Source organism: Henningerozyma blattae, chromosome 4 (genome assembly GCF_000315915.1).
Source record: "Henningerozyma blattae CBS 6284 chromosome 4, complete genome".
Taxonomy (NCBI): domain Eukaryota; kingdom Fungi; phylum Ascomycota; class Saccharomycetes; order Saccharomycetales; family Saccharomycetaceae; genus Henningerozyma; species Henningerozyma blattae.
This window is the reverse complement of record NC_020188.1, coordinates 189,268-203,925: the sequence shown is the minus strand read 5'-3', so window position 1 is coordinate 203,925 and position 14,658 is coordinate 189,268. Positions and strand designations below refer to the sequence as shown.

The window sequence follows — 14,658 nt, the reverse complement described above, 5'->3', positions numbered from 1 at the left end:
GTTTGTTTTTATATTTATTTAATTTACCTTTTTATACTTAAGTCTTAAAGCCCATTATCCTACAGTAAAATTAATTACTATATAGAATTTTCTCGTTGGCTAAGTCCCATTTTTTTAACTTAAAGATGTAAATATATTATTAAAGAATGTAAATACTAAATGTATAAAATTATTTATGTTTATTAAAAAATAAAATGGAAAAATGAAGTAAAATTAAGTAAAATTAAGTTTTTAATAAAGTTAAACGTAAAATCTATCAATAATGAAAGTGAAAAATAATAAAAAAAAAAAGAATGAAAATAGCGAATGAATAATGAGTGTGAATTTAAATCGAAACGATTTATTTTTTCTTTCTTTAAAATTTAACTAATTTAAATCCAACAGAAAAGTATCTTGACACGATAAAACAACACCCAGAAGCGAAGGCTGTGATACCACACCAGATGATATAGTGTTGGTATTCATGAGAAGATTCACCACCGATGATAGCACCTGAGATTGGTACACTGACCAAAGTAGCAAATGCAACAACAAAGTACATTGTAGCATATCTTTTACCAAACTCCTCAGTCTTGGAAATCTGACCACAACAAACTGGCAATAGGGAAAAGATACTACCGGAGAAGAACCCATAAAGAACACTGATACCATACATGTTATTTAAATTAGTGCCAAAGGGTAACCAAGCCACAAATTCTACTAACGACAATAAGAATAAAGTAAGGATTGCCACATTGAATCTGCCAACATAATCACTAAAATACCCTGGGATCCATCTACCTAGGATACCGCTGACGTTAATTAGCATGATGATGATATAGGCATTATTTTCAGAAACCCCTTTGGAAATAGAATAAGTACCCCAATAAGTTATACTAGAACAAATGGATACTTCACCCATGACTGTACCCAGAACACAAAAGAGATATCTCATATCCTTGAAAGCAAAAATATCAAAACTATTCTTTAAATAAACTTGAACGAAATTATCGAATTTTGTTTTGAAAGTCTTATCGGGTAACGGCGGGATTGTGGGCTTTAATCTTTCTTTAACTAATAAGATAGAGATGGATAAAAGAAACAAATCCATGAAGGCTAAAGTTCTGACCCCCCAACAATATCCATAATTTGGATCATTTGGATGAGTCTTGTTAAATAATTCTCTTAATATGATTGGATAAATGGCCCCACCTATGGAACCCCCAACAGTGGATAATGAAGTAGCAAGACCACGTCTTTTATTGAAATAATGGCATGGAGCAGAAACCAAAGGAGACATAAGGATACCGTTACCAATACCTACACAGATAGCAAATGATAAGATGAAATGCCAAAGTTTTGTAGAGTTTGCAGCACCAAATAGACCACCAACGTGTAAGACGGTTCCAATAATGACAGGAACTTTAAACCCATTCCTATCAAAATAAGTACCAGATAAAATACAAGAGGTATAAGTGAAGAATAACTGTAATGAAAATATCCAACCGATGGTAGAAGAAGATTCATCAGCCAATTGATATTTCTGAATTTGTGTTTCTATAGCACCCAAGCTATTCAAAAGACCAAAACAAGCCACAAACCCACAGAAACAACCAAACACGGCAATCCAAGCCTGTTTACCACCTTCAGGGAAAGACAAGTCTTCCTCTGGGGTTTCTTCATCTTTCTTATCATATGGGTTATAAGATGATGCCAAATCATGTTCGACATCAGTAACATCAGAATCGGAAACGTTATAAATGGCTGATTCAATGTCATCTTTCTTTAGGATGGATGCACTATCAACTGATTTCTTGGGAGAGAAATAATCAATCAGCATAGTGGTTGATTTTGGTGAACTCAAAGATCTCAAAAAGGGTATACGAGTTTTTGTATTCTTTGAAGAAGATGTTCCAGTAGAGGAAGATGGAAGTTTAGCTGAATCATTGGTTTGCATCTCGATGTCTTGCCGTATATTTTTTTCCAATGCAGTCATACTTTTTGTTATTATAATTGATTTTTTTTATTCTATTTTATTTTATTTTATTTTATTTTACTACACTATACTATACAATTGATCAGTATCGAGCAAGAGCCAAGACTCGATTCGAGTTGACATCTGTTATATATCTCTCGAGCTTATATACATAAGCACATAATGCTAAACAATGAAATTTTTCCTTTTTCAACTTAAAAAAAAAAATTAAGATTCATAAATTGAAGAAAAAGAAATGTGATCTAAAATAAGATCACTGCTATCGTGTGTGGGTGTATGTAATAATATAAACTTTGATAACAATCGCATATCTAACTTCGGTTATTCACGGTTACTCACGGGAAGGGCATCACATTTCGGGTTTCGTTTCCCGGAGTCTGCGACTTTTGTCCGGAACGGTTGCCTATGAAAAAAAAAGTCCCCGCTCATAAAATTTTTCAAGCACGTGAGACGGAATGCGAACCCTGAATTACCTCGAGTTCCTTCCTTTTTTGGAAACTAGGTCACACCCAGGACGCGTGGCAATAATTGCAAATTATTCTCGATGACTCACAAATGCGTCTGATCACGTGCCTGTTGCTAACTCGTTGTACTAGATACATATTATAAGCTATCGTTATATGCGTGACACGTTTTATGACAAATTTAGTATAAGCTGCCTGGGTAGAATTCTGTTGAAGTTTGGCAATTATTCCAGGGACTTGTGGTTGTATTAATGTTGTAGGCAAATAAATATAAATATAATTGCAAATGTAAATGCAAATGCAAATGCAAAATTGTCAATTTGTAATTAATGTGCCTGTATTTCCTTAAATAGAATACATGCTACGATTTAATTGGTTTACCCCTATCGGGCACGACACTCGTTGAAATCAAGATCTGGAAGCTTCTACAGAGAATACAATACAATCTTGGCAAAGATCTACCATGCATGTGAGACATTAATATTTTAAGCTATCAATTCTACAAATTATTTCATGACTAGTGATAAATAAATATCGATGAAAAAATATTAATAATCTTATGAATATAAACAGTCTTATAATCAGTTATCCGATAGGAAACAATGCTATATAGGTCTCCTTAGCAAAGAGAAAAAAACGATGCCTTAATTGTCTGAGGGATTTAATTTTTCACTTGAGCAATTTGAGCAACAGTATCGTCCACACTCTTTTGTAAAGAAATGAATTCCCAACCTAATAATTTCTTGGTGGCACTGTTATCTAAAACAAATGAAACATTGCCATTATCAACATCGGTATCCTTGGCAACCGGGGCAATCTTGCCATCGTATTGTGGGAAATCCTTGTGTATGACATTACAAATGGTTTGACTACTGAAAGGTCCATTAGACATGACTAATCTTTTGCCTACAGTGTTTTCTCTTTGGAAAGCTGCTAAGTGTGCCTTGGCAACATCACGGACATCAATAAATTCACCAGCAATTGATGTTGCAAGAACATCGCTTGGTTTGGATTTCAAAACGGCATTGATCAATTCACAAGAGGTATTTAAAGTATCACCAACACTGCTAGAGGCAAGTTGTGGACCAAATACAAAGACTGGGTTAACTGTAGATAATTGGAATTTGACAACGTTTTTGTTTTTCTCCAAGAAATCCCAGGCAGTCTTTTCAGCGATTTTTTTAGAACCACAATAAGCCATAACAGCATTTTTTTGAGCAGTTTCCCATGTGGCTGGATTCCAATTTTTTTCAGTATAAACCAAATCTTTACTTGGTGGAGCTTCCACATCATAAACTGCCGCAAAAGAAGAAGTAATAACAACACGTTCCACTGTTTGAGATGCATATTTCTTAATGGCTTCCAAAATACCAAGGGTACCATTTCTAGCTGGAATTAATAAATCTTTTTCATATTCAGTGGTATTGAAATGGAAAGGAGATGCTGTATGTAATACAACTTTAATATCTTTGGCATGTTTTTCCAAAACGTGATCAAAGGCATTAACATTGGAAATATCAGAAACCACTTCCATGATTAAATTAGGATTGTTGTTGAATTGTTTTTTTAAATTATCACCTTTTTCTTGTGATCTAGCAGTACCGATGACTTTGTAATTTTCATTCAACAAGGCCTCAACAATATGTTGAGCAATGAAACCGGTAGCACCTGAGACTAAGACAGACATTTTTGTAATGATTATATTTTGTTGTTGTTGGTTGGTTGGTTGGTTGTGAAATATAAATCGCAATATTATAAAACAAGCCAAGGTTATTGGTTAAATATCGAACGAACAGAACAATGGGATTCAATTGTTTCTACAATGGGTGACTTTTTATACAGTACAATTTTACAAACTTAGAATAGCTTCATGATGCATCTTCTCCTTTTAATTCCCTTGATTACAAATGTAAAACCTTTCGTGATGGGAATATAGTTCTTAGTAATCATTAATTAATTATTTTACCTTGAAAAATTTATTTGATGGCTTGGAAGAAAAAAAAAAAAAAAAGGACCAACCAACAACTCCCAAATATCAACTTTTCAAATAACCTATAAGAAACTGCGTAGTATACAGGTTATAGAAAGATATGTGCACTACCTTTTCGGGTTCTTTCCCTATCTGATGATTATCCGAAATATATGCATTTTTTCCAAACTTTTACGACCGGGTTTAAACTATGTGCTGCAAAACCAAGTTTCCTACCGATTCAAAGATGCTTTTAGCTATCAATTCTCAGAGATTCCTATCATTTGCTTTTGAAACACAGATACTAGTTATGTAATCATCACTTAGCATGTGCATGCAATGCGTTGCATTCAACAAAGCCGTCATTGAAAAATAACCCTATTCAAAGATCTTAAGAAGTGTGAATTTTTGAAAAGTATCTAAATTTTAAATCATTTCCTCTCTTTTTTTCTTGCTCGTATATGGTATTTGTTACAAAAAGACTATTTGCGCTTGTCAGTATAAGAGAAAGGTATATATAGTTAAGTACATGAAATTTGATGTGTAAGAATCAAGTTTGTTGAAGAATCTCGCCTAATCTGATAAAATTAATGTACAGTACAAATCTTTTTGTAGTTATTAAGTTATATATTATGGTTTTAATATACCCTAGTGACTGCAGTACACTCATAGTCTATTATATGTGGATTAACAATCACAACTACATAAAGGTGTGAGTTAATTTCCAGTTTGAACGAGAAACATCAACTCATTAGCACATATTTATATTGTTTTAAACACTACTATAAGGGTGTGACATTTAAAATGAATAGCAATGCCATCATTTTTTAATAGTTTACCCTTCAATATTTCCATTTTTACTTTTATATAATTATCTATTTCAATTTTGGTTTGGTGAGAGATGTAGCTAGAGAAGATAGAATTACCAAACTTTCTTTGAATTTTTACTTGTTAGATTTTATTAGGTTAAAAGTATTTCTATATCAGATGATGGTATTAAAGAACACATTGTCTATATATCAAGTAATGTAGATTACCTGTTATTATCACAAAATACGAAACTAATATTCGGAATAAGGCCAGAAATTTTAAGGGCTGTTACGAAAATTATATTCGCATTTCTATACATTTACATCTTATTAATATAATATTCTGAAAAATATAAGTCGAAAATAACTAAAATGACCAATAAATAGAAAAAACATAAACAAACAAAAAAAAAAATAGTTTACAATTTATACGCTATATTCAAACCTGCTAGATTTATTTATTTTTATTTTTCATATACAATATTTTTAAAGCAACTTATTTTTAAAAAAACAAACTTTTTTTTACGACACTACTATTTCTCATCTATTAATAAAATTATTAACCTATACCCGCCTATACCAATAAGTAATTACTAAAGAATTTTAATGGGAAAACAGTTACCCTACCATCTAGGATTACAATTGAATAGTTTAACAATAAAGACTTATATATATTTTATATTTGAAAATTCCCGAATTTCCCCTTTTCAAAAATCAACCTTACTTGTTGTAAACCCTTTAACATATGCAATTTATAAAAAAAGTACATAGAAATAGTCCCCGCCCACTCATCACTTATTTTCGATATATTCACATATAAACTCCCTTTGCTCATGGCCGTTTTAAAAAAAAAATTAGGGGTAGAAAAAGGTAATTCTATGTCAAGTATAAATAGTAAATATTTTTATACCATAAAGTTATACATATATATATATATTGTAGACTAACACCGAAACTAGTATATTTTCTTTTATTTTTATTTTTAAAAATTAAAAAAAAAAATAAAAAAACCGTTAAGTTCTTAGTATGGTAGAATAAAAAGTTTTAAGTCACTNTGTATATTTAGTATATTTTTTTTTTTGTTTATTTGTAATAGATAAGACACCACTTTTTTNTTTTTTTTTTTTTTTTTTGAATTTTTTTTTTTCTAGAAATGTTTAGAGGTTTATTTTCAAATGGATATAAAATTTTTAGAAAATTCTTTGTGATGGGAATTTTTATAATGGTAATATTTTTCCAATTCAAATCCTCGAGATCAAATTCTAATAGTCCGAGTAATAGTTTCATTAGAAATATACCCAAATTAGAAAATATTAACACTGAAATTTTTATAAAAAGAAGTTATTGGGATTTAGGGAAAGTTTCTGCAATTGCAGGATTAGTCCTGACAGCTGCTACTGCACTATTTACAGGATTGAGTCCAGTAATTTGTGTTTTACCAGCTACACCACAATGTTGGACATTAATCTTAGGATTAACACTTACTGCTACGATTGCAGGTGTTACAACAAGTTATGTTGCATATAAAGAATATATGCATGATAAAGTAATCAATGGAGGCCAAGATGCAATTGGATATTCCATTGTAGAGAGATATTCTTTTGAATATTCATGTTTGAACACTACGACACATATGTACCCAGCAGGTAATATTGAGGATTCAACAACTATGCTATATCCACCAGATGATCTATATGACGATGTTGTTTCCAAGTTTTTCAATGTAGGTCTCGGAGTTCCAATTCTAACTGTGGCTAATAGTACGAAGAAATTAGCAGGAAATGAAAGTTTAGAAGTAATTTCTATTCATTGGAATTCCGATTTAGGCAAACATACAGCAACACACTTAGAACATTATAATGTGACAGCAATGGCAAATGATATTGCTGAACAATATAACTCTGGTTATAATGGGTCTGGCATATATACCAAGAGTAATGTTATTACTGAATCTAATGAAAAGAGTAGCAAATGTGGAAATCATAGTTGTTATAATAATAATAAAAACCAAAATAATGAAAGAAGAGTGGTTGATTGGGTTTCATACAATATTGGATTTGGAGTAGATAACCAACCGTTAACCGCACACGGGTTACGTGATTGGATCAAATCAATTGGAGTTTGGGATGGGAACATTGTTCAATTTGCCAAATTATTTTATAATGATGGAATGACTGAGAGTTGGAAATGGAAGATAGATATTGTTACCGATGACAGTATTAGTAGTTCATGGTTTTTAGGAAGGAAGAAAAGAAGAACAGTCACTCGAGGTGAAGCATATTTGAACCAATACGGAGGAGTGGAATCCTAATTTAGATGTGGTAGACAAGAATTAGTATTACAAAGGCTTTCTAATTGAAATAAAATTAGCCGCCAAAGACATCTTCGGACGAAAGATAATTCGGTCACGTGCAATCCAGCCACACGTGACTATTTGCCTTATCCGGAAACTCCGTTCCGGGATTTTACTTCTCAAAAACATTCCCACGCGATTTCAGAGAATTCCTTCTCGATCAGTGCCCTTTTTGGTGACGAATAATACGCAATTTGGCGTACGCTTTATAGATGAGCAATAGTTGGGATAATGAAGAAATTAGTATATATATATATGCGTGTGTGTGTGTGTGTGTGTGTATAAAGATACCAAAATAATAGGAACTATTAACAACAACAAAAAGAAAATAAGATTTACAGATTTAGACAAGGGGGACCTTTTACTATTGAAGTCTTAATTTATTTATTTTAATTTTAATTTTTATTTGCCGTATAACAAACAAAGACATTTTGTTCAATAAGAAAATACGATCCAACGTTAAGAAATTGCTAATCAGATAAAAAGGAGAAGTTAATCAATATATATATATATATATATATATATATATATAACAAAATAAAACAAAGTTTTAAAAAAAATTCCAAAATAATGTCAACAGAAATTACTCCTAAAATTGAAAAAAAAAAAGTTACACCATCCAATATAATCTTGGGGGCTGTATTAACGATGACAGAAGTGACGACTCTGGGTCAACCCATTGAGGTTACCAAGACCACGATGGCAGCTAATAGAGATTTATCATTTATTCAATCGATTGCCAAAGTTTGGTCTCGTGGTGGGTTTCTCGGATTTTATCAAGGGTTGATTCCATGGGCATGGATTGAAGCTTGTACTAAAGGTGGGATCTTATTATTTGTATCATCCGAAGTGGAATATCGAGCACGTGTGGCCAATGCGGGGAATTTCATGAGTGGTATTGTTGGTGGTATAACCGGTGGTGTTGTTCAAAGTTATACGACGATGGGGTTTTGTACATGTATGAAAACTGTAGAAATTACAAGACGTAAGAATATGGCGTCTACTGGTGTTACACAATCCTCTTGGGATGTCTTTAAAGTGATTTGGGCTAAAGAAGGTTGGAGAGGGATCAATAAAGGTGTGAATGCTGTTGCCTTGAGACAGATGACCAATTGGGGGTCAAGATTTGGGTTTTCCAGATTGGTGGAAAACGGTATCAAGAAAATACAAAACAAGGGGAGTGACGATAAGTTGAGTGTCACAGAAAAGATTTTGGCCAGTGCCATTGGTGGTGGGTTAAGTGCTTGGAATCAACCTATTGAAGTTATTCGAGTTGAGATGCAATCCAAGACTAATGATCCCAATAGACCTCAAAATTTGACTGTGATGAAAACTTTGAAATATGTTTATAATACGAACGGGATTAAAGGGTTATATAGGGGTGTGACACCCAGGATTGGACTTGGAGTTTGGCAAACTGTGTTTATGGTTGGGTTTGGTGATATGGCCAAGGAAAAGATTGCCAACTACGGTAAGGCCAAGCCACAATCGTTGAAATGATTGGACGTATTCATGTAAGTTTGTATTATATCCTATGTAATAATAATATATAATATTCTCTCTCTCTCTCTCTCTCTCTCTCTTTCATACTTGGAAAACGGTAATGATTATATAGAAGAAAATACTTGAGAATACAGGGATTGTGAAATTATCATCCCAACCAAATAAATCGATAGCTTCACTTAAGGAAGCAATGAACCCACCACATAGGGAGAGATTGTTTAACGATAGTTTATTTTCATGTGGAAGCCACATCAATTTCCCTGGCTTATTGATCGGATCGTATTTGGGTATTATGACACCGTAGAAGGTCAAACAAGTGATATACCCGACGAGAAAAGCCGCCGAGGAGCCTGCTAGGGACTTATTACCGATGAGTTTCGGTGTCAAATGACCGAATTTTCTACCAATGGAGGAGGCTGCAGTATCGGCCCAACTTAATAGACAGACAGAAATCAAGGCAATATCTCTTTCGAAGAATGTGAAGGAGAAAGTTAGACCCAGAAGGTACCATAAGACACCATTATAATGGTTGACTTCGCTTTGTCTCATCAAAAAGCCCACGGCTTTGCAGTAGAGGGTGTTGATGGTGGGGGAGTTCAATCTGATCAAGTCGAGTGGGAACAGGACAAGAAAGGCGAAGATAAGAGGGTATTTCACATGAGAGTATTCGATGGAACCCAAGGAATAGAGGTAGATTGTGATGAAACCTATTGAAGAATGGAAGATTTTTCTTGGAAGTTCATGTTTTGATATTAGTTTGTGAGACGGGATTGGGGCGGGGGCGGGGGCGGGGGAGGCACGTACAGGTTGAGGATGAGAAGAGTGTCTTGTGCGGTTGGCCAGAGAAGGTGAGGAGGAGTAGGCTGAAGTTTGGAGCTCGTTGGCGATTTGTTGGACCATCACTGGTTGTTGCATGGCTAGGTGGGCGAATGGTTGGGCGATGGGGGTGTTGAGATCTATTGACGCATTCTCGTATTGACGCATTCTCGTACCATGGCATTCTCGTATTATGGTCTTGAAATAGTCGCATGAGATTTGTTTGCTGATTTTTTTTTCTTTTCACATTTGATCGACGCGTCGGGAGTGGTGTCGGGATTGCAACTGCGTATGAGCGCGTGGCCCAAGGTCTAAGGCCCAACACAACAGACCCATCAGGGTAGAGCAAAGCCGAAATATCCCTGGCTCGAGCATCGGAGATGACTCCCGATATATCGACCTGCAGACGCCCGTGATGCAATACAAAGGCCTATGATTCAACATTTACATCATCATGCCAGCCTGAAACTCGCATAAACCAGACCCTGACCACTAGACGCAGACCCCAGCCTGCCTAATCCGTAGGCAAGACCGATTGTTGGCTCGATCAGGGCCGAATCTCTGAGGACCCTTGCAGACTGCTCTGGACGGAATCTCCCTGGACAGATGCGTCGGCTCGTAGGCATTACTCCATCGGGCAGCCCCAGGTCAGGCCCAAGGGGAGCAGCAACACGTGCTGGGAAACCATGGCAACTCAGCCGCTACACACACGTGTCCCGATCGCTCTGGATCGAGATCGAAGGTGAGATGTGCGATTTCCTGTTGCGGAGGCACAGGGTCTAGCGGGGTTGCCGCAAACGGAAAACCCGTGCGACGTGTGACATCACTGTGCGATCAATACTTGCCGGATGCGGAAGGTGCACGAGACATGGGAGAATGCCGGAGTGTTTCTGCGGGGCCTACGTTGCAGTTAGGCGTGGGTGTATCCCTGTGTGAGTATCTATTAATAGATTGGCCAGGCGTTTGTGTGTGTGTGTGCGTGTGTGTGCGTGTGTGTGTGTGTATGTGTATATGCGTATATGTGCATATGTGTATATGTGTGTATATCATAGACTCCTTGTTCTGGACGTCCCGGCTATGGAGTCCGAATGTTATAACAACAGCCGGTTAATTAGCACCGGTGTAATTTCACACTGCACACTGCACTCGCATATCCTGTAAGGTTGTGCCGACCGTACGATAATTTGTACAGGAAATCACCGTGCTTAACACAAAGACTATGTCTCTTTTATCTTTCTTAACTGTGGCACAACGGTATCTCTGCAGAACTGCGTACTTCGCACTGCGTACTTTGCACTGCGTACTCTGCACTGCGTACTTCGCACTGCACTCTGCACTGCACTCTGCACTGCACACTCCACACCGCACTCTTTTCATTTTATTCTAGTCTTTCATTTCCATCTCATTTCCTTTGCCTTGAGTAATTTAGTACCATTTCCAGCTAGCTTTCTATTCATCAGCACTTTCCCTTCATTTCCCAAGTTTATCCGAATTCTGGCATCAATCAGAGGGGCACGCCCGATGGCCCGATCGGGTAACGTTACGGCAACCTTAGGACAGGTGCCTTGTGCACCCAACCCACAGGCTCCGCAGAACACCGCGGAGCACTGCCAAATACGAAAAAGTACTGAACAAAATTCAAAAGCATTAGGCACGCCAGTATATCCGAATTCTCGAGTGTTTGTTTTGGAACACATGCCCTGTGGGGAAACAACCATTTGCCGGATCTCTGCGGCCGCAGAAAACGGCGTAGCAATGCTCGAGACAGAAACGGTAGAGCCGCGGCTCCTGGCGTTCGAGCCGAAACTTGGGCCAGATCCAGGTGAAAGTTTAATCTGCTAGTGAGTGTATGGGCATAGCATTGGTGTGAGTGTGAAAGTTTCACGATGCGATATGATATCATATACTTGGTAAGCGGAGTTGCATTTGAGATTACAAGGGCACTTGCCAGGGCAATTGCGGTTACGCTTGTATTTAAGTTTGTATTTGTAAAGGTATATAAGATCACCAAGCATCTGATGATCTTTTGGTTTGGTTTGGTTCGTGACTTGTAATTTGTAATTTGCAGTTTGTAATTTGTAATTTGCAATCTGCAATTTGCAATCTGCAAGATTTGTAAGTTGTAGTCCATTGCGTTTCACACACACCACGATGTCTTTGAACAAAGTCAGCTTACCTCCCCTACACTCGCACCTGAGTCAATGTTTGCCAAGCACCGACGGAATCTATCAGCCCAAGCCACAACACATCCCTCGTGTCTTGCCCCCAATGCCCTCTCTCACGATATACGACCAAAGACGCAACACATGTGACGTCTCGCCATTAGACCTTTGCAACACAACCACAGCCAATTACAACTACACCAACCCATCCTTCAGTCGCCCTATCCACACTCCCTTGCACCGCGTCCAGAATCCCGAAAAATCAATACTAAGCAAAACTCCGAAGAGATACATCGATAATTTACCACCTATAAACTTGTACGTCTCTTCTGTCAATGGGACGTTGGACGACGCTACGATTTACGGAACAGAACTAAACGTCAATCTTTTCAAATTCAACTATTTTAAAAACATCATGAATAGAGACGACATGTTCTACATCAATATCAACCCCATGATCAGGAACTACAGAAAAAAAATCCTGCGCGAGTATGTCTTCAACGACGGAGGCCCAGGGGCGACGCTAGGAGAGCTGGACCGGGTGGAGGGGTTAGGCTTGCAAGACACAGACGAAGAAGACACTGCGGTGATCCATGGGGTCTTAATTGACGAAAGTGAGCAAGAGAGGAGTGGCAGCAGCGGCAGCGGCAGCAGTGGCAGCAGTGGCAGCGACAGCGACAGCGATTCTGATTATCTTTCCGAATCCAGCTCCGATTTGTCGTCTTTATTTGAAAGAAATTCCGCTTTCATTTCCGACACTCAAAGGAAAATAGTTAGGTTCAATGAAAATGATATAATATATGACATATAATACTTAATAATTAATTACTCTAATTGTATATACAATACGACGACGGATATTGATAGACCGAACGGGCCATTCTCGGGCAATATGCGTGCCTGTGCGAGTGTTTTTCCTTTTTTTTTATTTTTTTTAAATATGGTAAAAAATGTATATATATAATTATAATATCATAACAATAATAAACTTTTATTAACGGGAGCGGGAATAAACGAAACGAAACGAAACGAAACGGAACGGAACGAAAAAATGATTAAAAAAACGTAAGCAGGGCAAGGACAAGTGCATCAAAAAGAGAAATTCAGTGTCTTAAACAATCCGTAGCATTGCATTTGGCTCTTTCGTCAGCCATGCAATAAGACATCAAGTCCTGCGTAGACCCGTATGGGTGGTTTTCTTGAGGCAACACCGCAGTCGTGTGGTCGAGGCTACTGCCGCCGCTTGGGTTTGTAATTGATGGTGCAGAGTTCGAATTCGAGTTCGAGTTCGAGTTCGAGTTCGAATTCGACTGGGACTGTTCGTCGTTTAGTAGAAATTCAGGTTGGACTGTGACACTGTGAATGTTATAACTGTGGAAAATATCTCTAATCAAAAGAGCCACTTGCGAAAAGTTTTCGGGATGTTCATTGATGTAGACGTGTAAAGTAGCAATGTAAAACGATTCGTTCAAGTTCCAAATGTGGAAATCGTGGATAGACACAACACCGTCGATTTTCAAAATCTCATCTTTAACTTCATCGGCAGAAACGTTGGATGGAGTGGCTTGCAATAGAATCTTGGACGACTTACGTGATAATGGGATGGCACTGGAAAAGATAATCATGGTGATGAATAAAGAAACTAGAGGGTCCGCGTAGAATCTCCAAGAGTAATCGGTTTTCCAAATGAAATACGCAGAAACAATAACACCAATGTTACCCAAAGCATCTCCAAGAACGTGTAAAAACACACCTTGCATGTTTAATGATTTGGCCTTCTTTGGTTGTTTTCTCGTATTGGAAACAACAGTAGTGGTGGAAGTAGTACCATTCGTCAATAGAGGATGTTTGGAATCCAAATCTGCACCGCCTGCAGGTGTTTGATGATGCAACAAATTGGTACGTTCATCAATAACTCTTGAAACAACAGCATCGGGCAAGATATTTCTAATATCTTCTGTAGATGGGTTACTGGATGATAACGAGGTGTAATTCGATTCTTGTTGAGAATGAGAATGTTCATGAGAATGTTCCAAATCGTTGGCATTGCCATCCGATGCGTCAAACCCATGAGAATGACCATGGCCTCCATGGCCTGCACCATCATGGAATAAAAACAAACCAAAGATGTTCGATAACAACCCAAAGAACCCAACATACATCACTAGACGTGGGTTGGAAATATCTGGAGGATCAATCAATCTTTGCAATGCTTCTACGATAATAGAGAAACATAACGCGATAAGAAACACCGCATTCATCAACGCACCCAGAATCTCCGCACGTTTCCAACCATAGGTATATTTCGAATCGGCGTTCCTATTCTTGGCCACATTCACTGCCCATAGTGCAATGAGTAACGAGACTATATCGTTCAACATATGGAAGGCATCTGCAATCAAGGCCAACGAGTGCGTAGTGTACCCAATACTCAACTCCAGAATACAAAAGACCGAGTCGACGAAAAGCAGTGTTATGATACGTATTTCCTTGGAAGATAGCATGATGACGACGTGTGAGTATGTATGTGCTAGTTGTTATGCAAAACTAAAGTACAGATATGCTCTTGCTTCTTTCTTTTATTGCTTTTTCTTGTGGTTATCAAAT

At 37.1% G+C, this 14,658-nt stretch overlaps 7 protein-coding genes across 7 annotated transcripts; 3 read left to right on the top strand and 4 right to left on the bottom strand.

Annotated features, from left to right (window-relative positions):
- Nucleotides 1–355: 355 nt before the first annotated feature.
- TBLA0D00760 (MCT family MFS transporter) lies at nt 356–1,975 on the bottom strand (the record flags this gene model as incomplete). Its single annotated transcript, XM_004180055.1, has 1 exon — nt 356–1,975. The coding sequence occupies one exon, from the start codon at nt 1,973–1,975 to the stop codon at nt 356–358; it is 1,620 nt and encodes a 539-aa protein (XP_004180103.1).
- A 1,125-nt stretch (nt 1,976–3,100) lies between these two features.
- On the bottom strand, nt 3,101–4,126 carry TBLA0D00750 (SDR family oxidoreductase; the record flags this gene model as incomplete). The annotated part of the gene is made up of 1 exon (XM_004180054.1): nt 3,101–4,126. The coding sequence occupies one exon, from the start codon at nt 4,124–4,126 to the stop codon at nt 3,101–3,103; it is 1,026 nt and encodes a 341-aa protein (XP_004180102.1).
- A 2,244-nt stretch (nt 4,127–6,370) lies between these two features.
- Nucleotides 6,371–7,528, top strand: TBLA0D00740 (uncharacterized protein; the record flags this gene model as incomplete). Its single annotated transcript, XM_004180053.1, has 1 exon — nt 6,371–7,528. The coding sequence occupies one exon, from the start codon at nt 6,371–6,373 to the stop codon at nt 7,526–7,528; it is 1,158 nt and encodes a 385-aa protein (XP_004180101.1).
- A 612-nt stretch (nt 7,529–8,140) lies between these two features.
- YHM2 (Yhm2p) lies at nt 8,141–9,070 on the top strand (the record flags this gene model as incomplete). The annotated part of the gene is made up of 1 exon (XM_004180052.1): nt 8,141–9,070. One exon carries the CDS (start codon nt 8,141–8,143, stop codon nt 9,068–9,070), a length of 930 nt encoding a protein of 309 aa, XP_004180100.1.
- An 84-nt stretch (nt 9,071–9,154) lies between these two features.
- On the bottom strand, nt 9,155–9,988 carry TBLA0D00720 (diacylglycerol/polyprenol kinase family protein; the record flags this gene model as incomplete). Its single annotated transcript, XM_004180051.1, has 1 exon — nt 9,155–9,988. One exon carries the CDS (start codon nt 9,986–9,988, stop codon nt 9,155–9,157), a length of 834 nt encoding a protein of 277 aa, XP_004180099.1.
- A 2,052-nt stretch (nt 9,989–12,040) lies between these two features.
- TBLA0D00710 (uncharacterized protein) lies at nt 12,041–12,862 on the top strand (the record flags this gene model as incomplete). The annotated part of the gene is made up of 1 exon (XM_004180050.1): nt 12,041–12,862. The coding sequence occupies one exon, from the start codon at nt 12,041–12,043 to the stop codon at nt 12,860–12,862; it is 822 nt and encodes a 273-aa protein (XP_004180098.1).
- A 292-nt stretch (nt 12,863–13,154) lies between these two features.
- On the bottom strand, nt 13,155–14,555 carry ZRC1 (Zn(2+) transporter ZRC1; the record flags this gene model as incomplete). The annotated part of the gene is made up of 1 exon (XM_004180049.1): nt 13,155–14,555. The coding sequence occupies one exon, from the start codon at nt 14,553–14,555 to the stop codon at nt 13,155–13,157; it is 1,401 nt and encodes a 466-aa protein (XP_004180097.1).
- Nucleotides 14,556–14,658: the final 103 nt, after the last annotated feature.